Source organism: Cucurbita pepo, chromosome 17 (genome assembly GCF_057944985.1).
Source record: "Cucurbita pepo subsp. pepo isolate OVF chromosome 17, ASM5794498v1, whole genome shotgun sequence".
Taxonomy (NCBI): domain Eukaryota; kingdom Viridiplantae; phylum Streptophyta; class Magnoliopsida; order Cucurbitales; family Cucurbitaceae; genus Cucurbita; species Cucurbita pepo.
The window spans coordinates 1,173,633-1,187,716 of record NC_141814.1 but is presented as its reverse complement, the minus strand read 5'-3'; the positions used below and the strand labels follow the sequence as shown (position 1 = coordinate 1,187,716).

General features: G+C 35.0%; 4 protein-coding genes across 4 annotated transcripts; 1 reads left to right on the top strand and 3 right to left on the bottom strand.

Moving 5' to 3' along the window:
- Positions 1 to 1,618: 1,618 nt before the first annotated feature.
- Positions 1,619 to 2,488, top strand: LOC111785768 (protein FANTASTIC FOUR 3). Its single transcript, XM_023666157.2, has one exon. The coding sequence runs from the start codon at positions 1,711 to 1,713 to the stop codon at positions 2,422 to 2,424; it is 714 nt and encodes a 237-aa protein (XP_023521925.2). The 5' UTR covers positions 1,619 to 1,710; the 3' UTR covers positions 2,425 to 2,488.
- Positions 2,489 to 6,967: 4,479 nt separating this feature from the next.
- On the bottom strand, positions 6,968 to 9,325 carry LOC111779006 (putative GPI-anchored protein At3g06035). The gene is made up of 2 exons (XM_023659033.2): positions 9,081 to 9,325; positions 6,968 to 7,541 (listed from the first exon to the last, which is right to left on the bottom strand). The coding sequence occupies exons 1-2, from the start codon at positions 9,160 to 9,162 to the stop codon at positions 7,039 to 7,041; spliced, it is 585 nt and encodes a 194-aa protein (XP_023514801.2). The 5' UTR covers positions 9,163 to 9,325; the 3' UTR covers positions 6,968 to 7,038.
- Positions 9,326 to 9,811: 486 nt separating this feature from the next.
- LOC111785769 (peroxiredoxin-2F, mitochondrial-like) lies at positions 9,812 to 12,458 on the bottom strand. The gene is made up of 5 exons (XM_023666158.2): positions 12,095 to 12,458; positions 11,828 to 11,857; positions 10,463 to 10,621; positions 10,278 to 10,372; positions 9,812 to 10,151 (listed from the first exon to the last, which is right to left on the bottom strand). Exons 1-5 carry the CDS (start codon positions 12,308 to 12,310, stop codon positions 10,046 to 10,048), a joined length of 606 nt encoding a protein of 201 aa, XP_023521926.1. The 5' UTR covers positions 12,311 to 12,458; the 3' UTR covers positions 9,812 to 10,045.
- Positions 12,459 to 12,833: 375 nt separating this feature from the next.
- Positions 12,834 to 13,626, bottom strand: LOC111779237 (uncharacterized). Its single transcript, XM_023659343.2, has 2 exons — positions 13,454 to 13,626; positions 12,834 to 13,210 (listed from the first exon to the last, which is right to left on the bottom strand). Exons 1-2 carry the CDS (start codon positions 13,553 to 13,555, stop codon positions 12,980 to 12,982), a joined length of 333 nt encoding a protein of 110 aa, XP_023515111.2. The 5' UTR covers positions 13,556 to 13,626; the 3' UTR covers positions 12,834 to 12,979.
- Between the last annotated feature and the right edge of the window lie 458 nt (positions 13,627 to 14,084).

The following is a 14,084-nucleotide window of genomic DNA, read 5'->3' as shown; positions in this document are numbered from 1 at the left end:
TTTGATAGAGGAACATGACGCATAACCCTTCATTATTATTTTAATTATATTTTTTTTAATTTTAATTTTATGACCCAATCTATTGTAGATATTGTCCTCTTTTTGGGTTTTTCCTTTCGGGTTTCCCCTCAAAGCTTTAAAACGCATCTGTTACGGGAAGGTTTCCATACCCTTATAAAGGGTGTTTTGTTCTCCTCCCCGACCAATGTGGGACACAAAAATTGTAATTTAACATTTAAAAAAATTAAAATCAAGGGTGAAATTGTAAAATTATGTAATTTGAAGACCGAATTAGAATTCAATATTATTCTTATCGTTCATAATATTACAATTCATTATATTTGGTTTGAGATATACGAACATTTGGACTACAAACAATGTTCTGCACTGGAGCAGTAATGAAATAACTTATTTCCTAACGAAGCTAGCAAAATCGGGAGAGAATCGGTGAAGAACGATGGAGCATGATCTCACCTTCACATATGAGCATACTCGACAAAAAATGCAATAAATAAATAAAAAAAATCACGATTTTTCCATGAATGACAAATGGGTGGAATGCCTTCTTTCCTAACAAAGCTAGCGGAATCGGGAGATAACTGATGAAGTAACACCGAAGCATGATTTTATCTTCACACAAGAACAAACTCAAACAAAAAACCCGTTTTCCTCACGATTTCTCCATGAATGACAAGCGAGTCGAGAAACTTGTTTCCTAACAAAGCTAGCAAAACCGGGAGAGAATCGACGAAGTAACAGTGAAGCATGACCTCGTGTTCACACATGAGCAAACTCAGACAAAAAAAAAAAAAAAAAATGTAACAAACTAATAAAGAAATAACCGTTTTCCTTACGGTATGAACGACAAATGTTGAATGACTTGTTTCTTAATTAAGCTAGTAAAATCCCGAGAGAACTGACAAAGTAACAGTGAAGCATGACCTCATAGAAAGAAAAAACGGATACTAATCCTCACCTATTCATTCATCAAAATATTTATAATCAAGCTCTTAAATTTAATCAGAGATGTTCATTTTTCTCATCGGTTGGATAGGGGAACCAAACATTTGGTGTGGAATCCTCTCCTTAACAGACACATTTTAAAACATTTGGGACAAAGTTCAAGCCCAAACACGACAATATCTACTAGCAATGGGTTTCAGCTCTTACACGACCTTGTTCCTCGCCCTCAAGTGTCACATTAATCGACTAAACTATACCGACCAGTTACAGCTCCTCATCCTATTCTCCGACCTTATTCCTTTCCCTCGAGTGTCACACTTATGTACTAAACTATACCGACCAATTACAGCTCCTCGTCTCATTCTCCGACGTTGTTCCTCACCCTTGGGTGTCACAATTATCTACTAAACTATACCGACCACGAAGAAAAATGTTGTAGGTCGGATATTTTTCCATTGGGATAAACTCTCCATTATTTTATTCCATATTTTTGTTTTATAGTGTAAAAAATAAGGAAAACTAATTATTATTTATTTATTTTATTTTCCAAAAACAAAAATGTCACGAAATTCAAGTGGTGGCAAAAAGAAGCACCAAAAAACCCACCCCCCCTGTCTTCTCTTCCTCCTCTCTCACTTTTTGAAGCCCTACAAATTCCCCCCTTCCCCTTCACTCTTCCTCCACACCCTTCTCTCTCTAGTCCACCCTTTCTCTCTCCTCCCCTGTTTCAAACAGAGCTTCATTTTAATGGCGACCATGGTCTGCAGAGGCTTACAGTCATGTCTCGACCCTCATCTTTCCGACCAAAGAACCTTCATTTTCCCCCCTTTTGAGCTCCCTTTAAAACACCCTTCTATTTCCTTAATCGATTCCGATCAAACCCACATTCTAAATCCTTCTCCCCCCGCCGGAATTCCCAATTCCGGCGCCGGCGATGGCGGATGGTCTCTACTTCAATCGCTCGCCCCACCGGCGAGTAAACAAGAATCGGTCTATGTTCATCCCCTGACCAAACGCTTCAACCCGACCGGCTTGAGCGAGAAGAGCCTGAACCTCTGTACTGAAAATTTGGGCAATGAAACCGGCAGCGATATAATCGAGAACACTATTTTCTCGCCGGAGATTGACGGCGAGGATTTTCACCGGAAATGGGAAAAGAAACCCCATTTCAATTCGAATTTGCATTCGAGTTCTCATCGACTTCCGCCGCCGTTGACGACCATTAGAGAAACAGAGTCGTTTAGGGTGACACCTCACCGGGAAGAGGGGAGGCTGATAATTGCGGCGGTGAAAAGTCCGTCGAGGGCGCCGTGTTTTCTGGCGGAGAGAAGCGGCGGGCGGCTGAGGCTCTGTTTTGCAAAAACAGAGGAAAGTGAAGAGGCTGACGGCGGCGATATGGAGGTCGGCGATGAAATGGAGACCGGAAACGACCATGGAAAACTAAACGTGGAGAAAATTTAATTGCTTTTATTGTCTTTTAATATCGACACAGTTATGTGAATAAAATATCTATTATCTTTTTAAATCATTTAAAAAAAAAATTATAACGATTAATAATTATATTAAATTAATTTTTACGAATTTGCCCTCATAAAAAAAAAATTATCATCATCAATAAAAATAACACTAATTTCTATGGTTTTTTTTTTAAAATTAATTCAAAATAATAACAATATTATTTCTTATTTATTTAATAATAATTATGTAAAATACTTTATATATAATTTATTATGATGTTTTTCTTTTTGTCTATTTTCAGAGAATGAGTAGATAATGAAAAGGAAATTTAGACCTATTTTTTTTCTACAAGTGGCAATATTATAATAACATATTTTTTGTTTCAAATTTTTCGATATAATAAATTAATATTTTATTTATTGATTTACGCTCGAATTGGCTACAATTTACATATTATATAGTTCGTGATTTTTTATTTGTATTTTTAAGTATGAAAAAGACGGTAAATTTATATTTTTGTTGTAAATGTAATTTTGTTTTTATTTAATTTAAAATAAGAAAATTATAATTTTCCACGTATTTATTTTTATAAAAAATAAAAATAAAAATAAAAAGTCAACCTCACATAATGTATTGACTATTGAGATGAAAGGAAATCTAATGTCAAATCAAAATTCATTCTTCTTTTGTAATTTTGAATATAAATACAAAAATTCAAACAGTACCTTAAAAAAAACAAAATTTAATTACAATTTCGTCAAATATATGAAATAATAATAAATTCAAACAGTACCTTGGATCATTCGAGAATTCCGAGACTAGGCTAGAGCTCTTATAAGGTGATTCAGATTACCTTGTTGATCAAATATCTCAAGGGAAGAACATTGTTTGAGATTCGAATCACTCCACAAGCAAGATCGATCGTGTCTAGCTTGAATGATTCTTGTTGATCAAATATCTAAAGACAAAAACATTGTTTGAGATTCGAATCACTCCACAAGCAAGATTGATCATGTCGAGCTTGAATGATTCTACATGCAATCTAAACTACATAGAATTGCAAAGAAATTGCACAAATGCTTCTTTTACTGTATTTTCCAAATCTACTTACAAATACAACATACATAGCTTTATATAGTCTCAAAATGAAACTGAAACTACTAAAAGCATTCCATGTAACATTCGTACTTTAATGCCTATAATTAACCATTCTGTAATTATAAACTAAAGTAAATAAAAAATCTTAAAATATATTAATGAAATAAACTCTAAATTGTAATCCGCCCAAAATTTATAACATGAAACTTCATTCTTGTTCAATGTGGCAGGAATTGAAATATCTTTTGATAATTTCAACAATATTTTCTTCACATTGAAGCATATTGTATGATTGATGTCTCTTGGTTCATATCATAAGACCAATGAATAAGGTCTGAAAGTCCACCTGAGTCGGGTGGTGCTTGTGTGTGTTGTACTTATACGAACTTTCTTGATTAGTTTGCGAACCCCAGTTTTGTTTAACTCATTCAATAACCGTCATCTCTAATCTTACACAATTGTTTCATGTTGGATAATACGTTTAATCAACCATGTTTCGACGAATAATTTAAAAATATATTTTTTATAAAAAAAAAAATCTTAAAGATAATGATTTTTTTTTAATAATTAAAAAATAGGTAAATGGTAGAGAAAATTAGAAGGAAGGTTTAAATCGTGGAATTAGGGCATCCATTCATTCACATTTGTAAGAGATAGGGTGATGCATATCTGCCAGCCAAATCCTTTTTTTTTTTTAATAGTAAATAAATAAATAACAAAAAACAAATATTGGGTTTTAGAGAAAATTCCAAAAATTTATCGTTTTTTTAATATATTACTCGATACCCCTCATCCTTCTCGAGATCACTAAAGATACGACTGGAAGACTTTTTATTCTTTTTTGTAATTATTCATCGAGAACTTGTTGATAACAGAAGTAGCGGAATAAGCTGAAAAATTGATGTTTTTTTTTTTTTTTTTCTTCTTCTTGTATTTATTCTGGACCGATGTAGCGGAATAAACTGATTAAATGATGATTGTGACATCTTACAAATCTCTTGTACTGTATGTTATTTTCATATATTGATTATATGTCGAGATATGAGCGATGGTAGTACGATTTTTCTCGGGTATTTTAAATTATTGATTTTTTTTTAAGTTAACGAAGAATGAACACGTGGGTCGAGAAAGATAGAGGTCGGGACCCATAAAAGTAAAGAGAAAATGTTGATGATGTGAAAGTGGAAGACAAAGTTGGTGATGTAATGAAAAAAAAAACTTTAGGGGAAAAGGGATTGTTTTATTTTTTGAAATTTTGTAATTTATTATTTTTTTTAAAGATCTTTTCAATTATTTGTTTCCATCCATACGCCAACCTCCACGTGTTATTTATTATTTTATTTTTTTTTATAATGGCTGCCCATACTATTTGGATATTTTGCTCTCGAGAATAAAAACTAATGATTGAATCGAAATATAATATACTAATATGAATAAGTTAATTTGAACACGTTTTTCTTTTAATTTAAAAATTGCAGGTGCAGAAGATCGAGTCGTTTGGGGACGAAATAGTAATAGCGAAAATCGGTAACCTAATAATAGATTTTGCCATTGACACGGTTGGAACATCATAAGGGGATGTTCGTTATGATGGGTTTTTTTTTTTTTTTTTTTTTCAGATATTAGACTCACGTGACTCTCACAAATGATTGATCATTGGGTATAAACTCTATTGAGCAACCATCAGATCGTTAGAGTTAAGTAGTTCTGTTCCTCGAAGATAAGTAACAGGTTAAAACGGACAATATTTGCTAGTGGTGAGATTCGGTGGATTTAGACGGTTACACATCAAACTCGTAATAATTAAGTTTAAAATTCATGTGTTATTTTAATTGTAATAATAATAATAATAATAGAAAGAAACAATTATTTAAAACATTTTTAATAATTTTTTGAATTCTTAATTTTATGTTTAATAAATTTTTAACTTCTTTAAAAAATTAATTAATTAGTTAGATATAAAATTAAGTGATATATTAAAAATAAAATTGAAAGTGTAAAGTTGATAAATATGAAATTTTATGGATTAATTAAATATTTTAAAAAAAAATTTAGGACCAAATAAACACAAATCTAGAAACTTAACGACTAAGCTTGCAATTAAAAATAAAAAAAAAAAACAAAAAAACAAGAAAACTGCATTTATTAATATAAAATAAATTAAAAATTTGTAGTTATAAAATATTACAATTATTGTTGTTTGCTTGTCCCAAATTGGAAATATATATATTTTGATGAATGGTGAATGTTGACATAAAATAGACCTTTCTAAAGCACAAAAAAGAAGGGTTTGAAAACTTTTAGAATTAAATAGCACCAATAAATATATATATATATATATATATATATATATATATATATTATATGTTTCTTTTTTCTAGCTTTAAAATTTAAAAACATTATCTTCATGGTACTACTAAAAAAAATTAGGGGAATTTGGGTCGGGTTGATACATTTAGGCGTAACTCAATTGTTTTGATTGTAAATTTTTGACAACTCAACCAACCCTCGTTAATAATAAACTTAACCCAACTCAATCAAATGTAATTTTTTTGAGTTAGTAATTGGTTTGGTTGTTTGAATAGTGACGTGTGAGACCAAAATTCAAAAGGTGGGTCGTGAGGATCTTGTTAAAGGGATTAGAGGGCCCTATAAACGGTCCATTTTACCGTCTAACACAAAACACAACAAGAATTTTTTAAATATTCGACTTTAGATTCAATTATAATTCCATGTCTAATCAAAATCATTCAACTTTGGATTCCAATGGACCATTCAAAGGGAAATTTTAAAGCATTGTTTTTTAGTTTTCTTCACAATGAAGTGAGAATATGGGTGTGCCCTCACAGTCATACCAACCATAGTTACCTTTTCTATCATCCAATCCGACCCTCGTATAGGGCCCATGGACTAGAGGTCGGTCGAAGCTTAGCTCAAAAGTTGAAGTTTGATCAACTTGGTTTAGCTCACCCTTTCATTCATCGGATATAATGGATAATCTTTTAAGAGATTGAGCTAGCTCAGCTTGAAGACAAAGTTTGATCGACTTGGCTTGACCCAACCCTCTCATTTATTTCATTCATTTTTTGAGATTGGACTATCCCATAGATGAACTCAATTGAAACATACTTGAATAGTCAAGTCCATCCCAAGCTCAAAGTTTGATCGGTTTGGCTCGACTCAACTTCTTTACTTATTTTGTTCATTAGATAGGATATGGATCACCCTTTTCGGAGACTGGGTGCAAGATGCGTCCAAGATGCGATAGAATATTTTCCATCGAATTTCTCAAATCACGGGATTGTGGTCAGCTATAGAGTCTCAACTAATCCGATCGAGTTCCCTAGAACATTTTGTCTCTCCTTAAAAGAAGTGTTAGAGATGAGGGGATCCCAAAGTTCTTTCTATTTTCATAAATGAGCAGAAAAATTAGTTCAAACGTATAAAATATAGAAAGAAAGATCAAATGATTTGAAGTATAGATCCAAGCAAGACAAGACAAGAAAATCCTCTCATGGTCTACAGCAATAAGACAAAAGACAGCATCAAGAACAGCAACTGAGAGAACATACCAATCTTAGAGACCAGAGTGGCTGTGTTTTTTGATGCTGGCACAAAACTTCCATCTGCTGTGCTCGTGGTAAGAACAACGACAACCCAGTCATCTTCGGTACCAATGCCGATTCCTGTGTACTTGGTATCGTTAAGTTTTCCCGAGTACTGAGATTTTGTAAAGTTAGTGAGAACAAGATCGGGAACACGGTTTGGAACACAAGCAGGCATTATGGTTCCATCCCTTGTGTTGGAGATATTCAAATTGCACTTGGCTAGCAGGTTTGGATAGTCATCGAACTGAGGTTCGGTTCCAGATATCGTGTTGGAACCTGTGGTGTTTGTACAAGGTTGATTCTTGAATTTGTCAGCAATTTTTTCAGCAAGGCACTCTGCATTGTCGTTCTCGACCAGCGCTGTCAAGTTCAACGATGCACGATAACTGTTGATGCCTCTATGAAGATCATCATCTGTAGGAATTTCATGGCATCAAATTATGTCCGAAGTAAGATTGAAAATTAAACTTATTGCAGTTCATGGAGCTACCCTCTCTTCTATTTTATGAACACTTCCAGAGAGAGCCACTCCCACAATTCTATCTAAGAAAGCAACCAAATCATGAACAAGCTGAGCTCTTTACAGTTCTAAGCAAGGAGAAACATGAATAGACTACCAGCTTCCTCAAGGGTGCACTAATAGCAAAAATTGAAAACTAAGGCTATGTTCGACAACCATTTGAATTTTGAAAATAGAGCCAATAAATACTACTTCCACCTATGGGTTTCTGTGCTTTTTATCTACTTTCTACATATATTTTCAAAAATCAAGCAATAATTTGTTTTATTTTTTAAATTTGGGTTAGAATTCAAATGTTTTCACAACGAAGAACAAACCTATTATAGATAAAAGATGAGAAAACAAGTAAAATTTTCAAAAACAAAAACTATGTAACAGCTCAAGCCCAAGCCCACCGCTAGTAGATATTGTCCTCTTTGAGTATGTCCTCTTTGGGTATTCCCTTTCGGGCTTCCCCTCAAGGTCTTTAAAACGTGTTTGATAGGGAGAGGTTTCCACACCCTTATAAAGAATGCTTTGTTCCCCTTTCCAACGATGTGGGATCTTATAGTACACCCCCCTTTAGGGCTCAGCGTTCTCACTAACACTCATTCCTCTCTCCAATCGATGTGATATCTCACAATCCACCCCCCTTCGGGGCTCAGCCTCCTCGCTGGCACACCACGCGGACGGGCAAGCTTGTTCAAGATAAAAGGGGATGGGCAAGCTTGGTGTCTCTAAAGCTAGAATTGGGACGGGCAAGCTTGTTCAAGACTAAAGGGGATGGGCCACGAGCATAATGCTAGGATACTAGGAGTAGCCCCATGTAAAAGAACCTGCTGTTCCAGGGATACACAAGGAAGCAGGTTGTTTTGCCAACAATCCCAACCTAATGCTAAACTGGATAAATGAAAAGCTAACACAGATCAATAGCTTGGCAACCATGGGATCCTTACTAATTTCGTATACAAGATTAACAATCCTAAAGAAGCCATCTAAACCCGAGGTGATCTCCAACAGAAAAGAAAACCTCTTCCATTACCATTTCAGCTCTTCAGCTCAAATTGTAAAGAGTTTGTTCTGTAATTTAGCTAATCAGTCTGTTTAGTTTATGGTGATTAGGTAATTCAATTGTTCAGATCTCCGATGAAGGCTTATATCTGTCAATGTCTCTACCATTAGGTCATAAGAAGAACAAATCTAAAAGATTACTTATCACATGCGAATCATCTAATCCAAGAAGAAGTGAGCAGAGAAAGAAAACTAATAAAACGGCTGATGCCGAATTCAAAACACAACTTGACCAAACAAAATCCACCAAAGAACACTCAATCGCAGCATCAACACTGCACGAACCCAGATCTCAAATGACAGTGCATGAAAAATCAAGATCTACATTCAAATAAACAATTAAAGAATGTATTAGAGAGAGCAAGAGAGAAAGAGAGCATTACCGTCGCATTTGACAGGGTGATTGAACAGGAGGATGCAAGCAAGAAGCAAAGGGAGAAGAATACAGAGATGGGTGTTCGCCATTGTTGCAAGAAGAGGAAGAAAAGGGATCGAAATGGGTCCTGGGAAAGGCACAAGGAGCTGGTAATAAAGATTAAGACGGAAGTTTGTAGCTCTCAGTCAGTTGTTGGATGGGCCTTCTGGGTAGAGTGGATGGGAAGCTTCTTACTACTGGGACCGACTGAAATCTACGCTCGCTGTACAGCGCCCGAACTTTAGATTGGTTTAAATTATATTATTTTATTTCTTTTTGAGTTTTATTTTTTTCTATTCTTAAATGATGTTAACTTGAAATAAATAAATTATATTCTTTAAATGAATATTAAAATTTGTTGACAATATATTTTTCAATTTTCATAAAAGTAATATCATATAGAACATTAAGTGCAGTTCCGCATACTCGTGAACATTGACTTGTCCAATGAAGATTTAAGTGCCACACGTAACATATCTCAATACATTTTATAAGATTTTATTCGGTTCGGGTCAAGGTTTTGTCTAAATCTATTCGGATTCTGAAAGATTTACCTAATGCTAATCTAACCCAACCCAACTCCTATAATTCGGGTTAGGTCGGTTCGGGTTGTTGGATTCATTATACAACCCTAATTACAGCTATCACTCCCGACCTCAGAATGAAGAATTAAAGGTGTCTAGCATTTGCAAATAGATAGAAAACTAAGGAAGGGAGAATTCTCATTTCCATATTCGCCAGTTTCTGAATCCAAGTCAAAAACATTTTATATACGAAGAACAATTACTGAAATCCAAGCGTCCAAGCTATCATCACCTGGGATTAACTTAAGAAAACCAACCAAAAAAAGAAAGCCTCTGGGATACATTACTCATGTACAGGCATGATCTTATTTGGAATCCAAGAGATTGTGCTGGTTCCATGAAACTGACTCTAAATTTGATCCAAAATGACCTCTGCCCCGGTAACCTTAAAGTCAGATGGAGCTTCCTCTATGTTAAGAGCCTTAACCGTCCCATCTACAACATAGGCTGACCATCTACAAAGAAGAAGAACATCAAAGAGTGTAGAATTGTCTACCTACTTGGACTCCATCTAAAACTAGAACAGCCCTACACAATCCAAACACTTTTGGCATGTCGAGAACAAGATTGATCGATCGTACCTTTGAGAACGAGGGCCGAGCAAAGCAACAGAAAGATCTTTATCCAGTTCCAGGCTCTTGTGAAAGCTCCCATCGAAGTCACCGTAAAATTGTATCTATATAGAAGCAAGAGGATAATGTCAGGATTGTATTATCATGAAAATTATGCAGCTTTCTATGTTAGAAGTCTGGACAAGGAAGCTTACAGCATCTTTCGCTTCAAGTTTCTCAGCCCAGCCATTGAGAGTATATGGGTCATTTACAGACACGCAAATAACAGAATCAATTCCCTTAGCCTTGAACTCATCCATTTTATTCTTGTAGCTAGGAACGTGCTGCTGGGAACAAACTCCTGTATATGCACCCTGGAAATTGGAAATGCAACTTTGAAATGTGCATCATAGTATAAACGAATTTAACACTGGAAAACACAGAGAAAGAGCAATTTTATATCTACTCCACATTCATCAACGATTGAATATTTATGACTTACAATGTACAAGCAAGCTTCAACAAAATGCCATGATTACCCACTTAAACAGGACAAAAACATTGAATATTATGTTAAATGCTAAATGTTGTTTGATGATAGTAGCAGCTTCTTTTCATTTTTTAATTTTCAAGATCGAAAGAAGAGGTTGTACTTGATTTTCTCAATTATTCACTCCTTGCCAAGGGAAGAAATAAGGGCGGTGTTGTTCTCGATCTTATATAATCTAATATCTATCACACCAAGTCCCATGGAGTTGATCTGTAATAGTCCAAGCCCACCGCTAGCAAATATTGTCCTTTTTGAACTTTCCCTTTTGAGCCTCCCATCAAGGTTTTAATACGTGTCTACTATGGAGAGGGTCTAGCCCTACTCTGGCCAGTGTCTCGCACTGTCTAGTGACTGGCTCTGATACCACTCAAGGTTTTAATATGTGTCTACTATGGAGAGGGTCTAGCCCTACTCCGATCAGTGCCTCACACTATCCAGTGACTGGCTTTGATACCATTTGTAACAACCCAAATCCACTACTAGCAGAGATATTAGTCCTATTTAGGCTTTCCCTTCCGGGTTTCCCCTCAAAGTTTTAAAACGCGTCTACTAGGGAGAGGTTTCCACAACCGTATAAGGATTGTTTCGTTTTCCACTCCAACCCCTGTGGGATCTCACATGATCAAACCGATAAAAACTAGTTTGGAATAAAGAACTCACCAGCTAACAATTCATTGAATCATAAGGTTTTATATATCAAATATTTATCAGCTACGAGTACAAAATAAAGTTCATATATTCTCAGTACAAATCTAACAATTTTTTTCACAATATCCAATCAATCCTTTAGAGGTCAGAAATGAATGATGAACCACGAAGCATGTTTCTGATCCCTAAAATAAATCTTCATTTTACCAATGGATGAAAGCATCGATCATGAAAGTGAGCATATAAAAGTTCTTGTCCCAATCAAAGAGGCACACCGCGTTGAAAAGGAGATGAAGACTTATACGTAGGCAACTATTTCGGACAGAATTCATCATTTACATAGCATGTATACAACTGTAAAATACTGAATAGATTGACTTACAGGAAGCCCAAAGATGACGACCTTCTTGCCCTGAAATACCACGACCAATGGATTAATAAGATAAAGACTGAATACACTCAAATTATCATTCCATATAAAGCGTCAAACATAAACATTAAGCTCAAATCTGACCTTGAAAGCCCACAATTTCATAAACAATCAACATTTTTGTCTTATCTAAAATGCACAAGGATACTTCAAAAACTAAAACAATTAACCTCAAAACAAAATGCGAGTTAGAAATACACGAACAATCTAAAAACGGACCTTGAAAATGTCTTTAAGCGGAGTCGTTGAGAACTTGGAGGAGACACCTTCGTCCCAGCTCCGAGCCTTCTGGAGAGCAGCATCCGGTGCGGCGGATACGATATCAGTCCCGACCGCCACCGCCGCAAAGGCTCGTGATGAAGCTCGGATTCGCATAGATTCAACCAGCGAGCTCATTGCGGAGGCGTTGACACGCTTCAGAATTGCGGAAGCCATGGATAACCCTAGCTGATACAAGATCCTCGACTATCAAATTGAAGAATACCACTTGGTGGCCGTGAATTAGTTGATGATAGACAGATTACGCCGGAAAATTGGAAGGAAATGGGCGATTAGGCACAGTGGCTTGTGAAGAAGAAGCTCTCATCGAACTCTAAATTTACACCTGGGCTTGAAGAACACGCGATTTTGGGTATGGGCTTTAATTGGTGGATCATTGACCTACATATTAGGCCCAAAAATAATTGGGCCATATGGAAGCCCAAATAGATGTAGTGGGCTTGGGCTTGGGAGGTTATATCAATTTAAATGGTAATTTTTGCAAATTTATAATTAAATCAATTAAACTCCTAATTTTTTTATAAGTGAAGTTACTTTCTATTTCAAATAATTAACGATTTTGAATATATCAAAAAAAAATATATATATATATATATATTTATTTATTTGTTTATTTGTTTGTTTGTTTTTATTTATTTTTATTTATTTATTTTTATTTATATATATATATATTAAAACATAATAAAAATTCTGCATCAACTTTATTTCATAAGGGACATAACCAACATATCACTATCTCACATGAACTAATATCATAAATAATTAAATGTTAATACACAAATAAAACTTAGAAATATTTAGAAAGGATAAAGAAAATGTCTAAGCTCAACTCTTTTTGGGCTTAAAATAATAGGTCGAGGACGGTTGAGAATTGAGCCTCTTATTTTCCGACTTGATTCTGTAGCCCACGACATTTCTATGCTTCCTCTTTGGTGATGGCAACCGTGTCGGGATGAAAACTCCAGTACCTTTGCTCTCCCTTACAAAGCTATTCTCGTAATCCACCATTAATGGCAATTGCCCAGGTCGGACTCGGTGAATTGTCCGACTCAAATCCTGCAAAAACGTTAATAATTAATATGTTTAATGACATGTTTAGTCCCTAATTTTTTTAAGGTATTTGAGCTGTGTACTTTATATCCCGACTAAACACCGGAGATCGAGCCTATAGATACCATACCCATTTAAAAATACTTCAAAGTAACAAGTCGATCAATTACCATATTAACCAACCCTGGAAGCATTTTAAACATTAAACAAATATAAGACTGATTGTTCGTGAAGGGAGATGAAACGAACCGTATGAACGCTCGGAAGCTCGTCGTCGTCCATAATGAGAAGCGAAATCCGTCTCGTGAGCTCGGCAAACAAAAAATCATCATCGTCGACTTCGGTTTCCATCTCGAATTCGAGAAAACAAAGCAAAAAGTGAAAAGGGAAGGAAGAAAAAGAGTGGTTGGTTTGCTTGATTTGAAGTTTGAAGTAAGGTTTAAATAGGTTGAAAGTGAAATTTAATATATTATATAATATATTTATCCATTTGGAAAAGACAGAAGAAAAAGACATAATTTTAACTGCAAATTATCTAATCCAAAGCCCTATCTCTGCTTCCCAATTGGCTGAGAGAGATCCACATGTTCTTGAGGAGAATCCATTTTTTTTTTTTTTTTTTAATTTTCAAAAAAATTCTCTCCACAAATAATATATATTTTAGTTTATTCGTACGACGGTCTAACAAGAATTAAGAACGTTATCAAAGATGCAAGACTCGGGTATGATCTATCTTAGAAAATGCTCAAGGAATAGCAACATAGATGCTTATTGTCTTATGCTCGGCTATTGATTAAGGGCCAGCGTCCTCGTCGATACACCACCCAGTCGTTTTGGGCTTTCCCTTCTGGACTTATCTAGTGTTTCGTTTTTCTCTCCA

What these genes read in the sequence shown, in the direction of transcription:
- LOC111785769 (XM_023666158.2), bottom strand. Translation starts at nt 12,310, where the DNA reads ATGGCTTCCGCAATTCTGAAGCGTGTCAACGCCTCCGCAATGAGCTCG. An exon ending in CGCTTAAAGACATTTTCAAG is followed by an intron (nt 11,858 to 12,094) that starts GTCCGTTTTTAG and finishes GTGGTATTTCAG; the next exon opens with GGCAAGAAGGTCGTCATCTT. An exon ending in AACTTGAAGCGAAAGATGCT is followed by an intron (nt 10,373 to 10,462) that starts GTAAGCTTCCTT and finishes GCTTCTATATAG; the next exon opens with ATACAATTTTACGGTGACTT.
- LOC111779237 (XM_023659343.2), bottom strand. Translation starts at nt 13,555, where the DNA reads ATGGAAACCGAAGTCGACGATGATGATTTTTTGTTTGCCGAGCTCACG. An exon ending in AGCTTCCGAGCGTTCATACG is followed by an intron (nt 13,211 to 13,453) that starts GTTCGTTTCATC and finishes ACGTTTTTGCAG; the next exon opens with GATTTGAGTCGGACAATTCA.
- LOC111779006 (XM_023659033.2), bottom strand. Translation starts at nt 9,162, where the DNA reads ATGGCGAACACCCATCTCTGTATTCTTCTCCCTTTGCTTCTTGCTTGC. An exon ending in TCACCCTGTCAAATGCGACG is followed by an intron (nt 7,542 to 9,080) that starts GTAATGCTCTCT and finishes AAATTCCTACAG; the next exon opens with ATGATGATCTTCATAGAGGC.
- LOC111785768 (XM_023666157.2), top strand. Translation starts at nt 1,711, where the DNA reads ATGGCGACCATGGTCTGCAGAGGCTTACAGTCATGTCTCGACCCTCAT.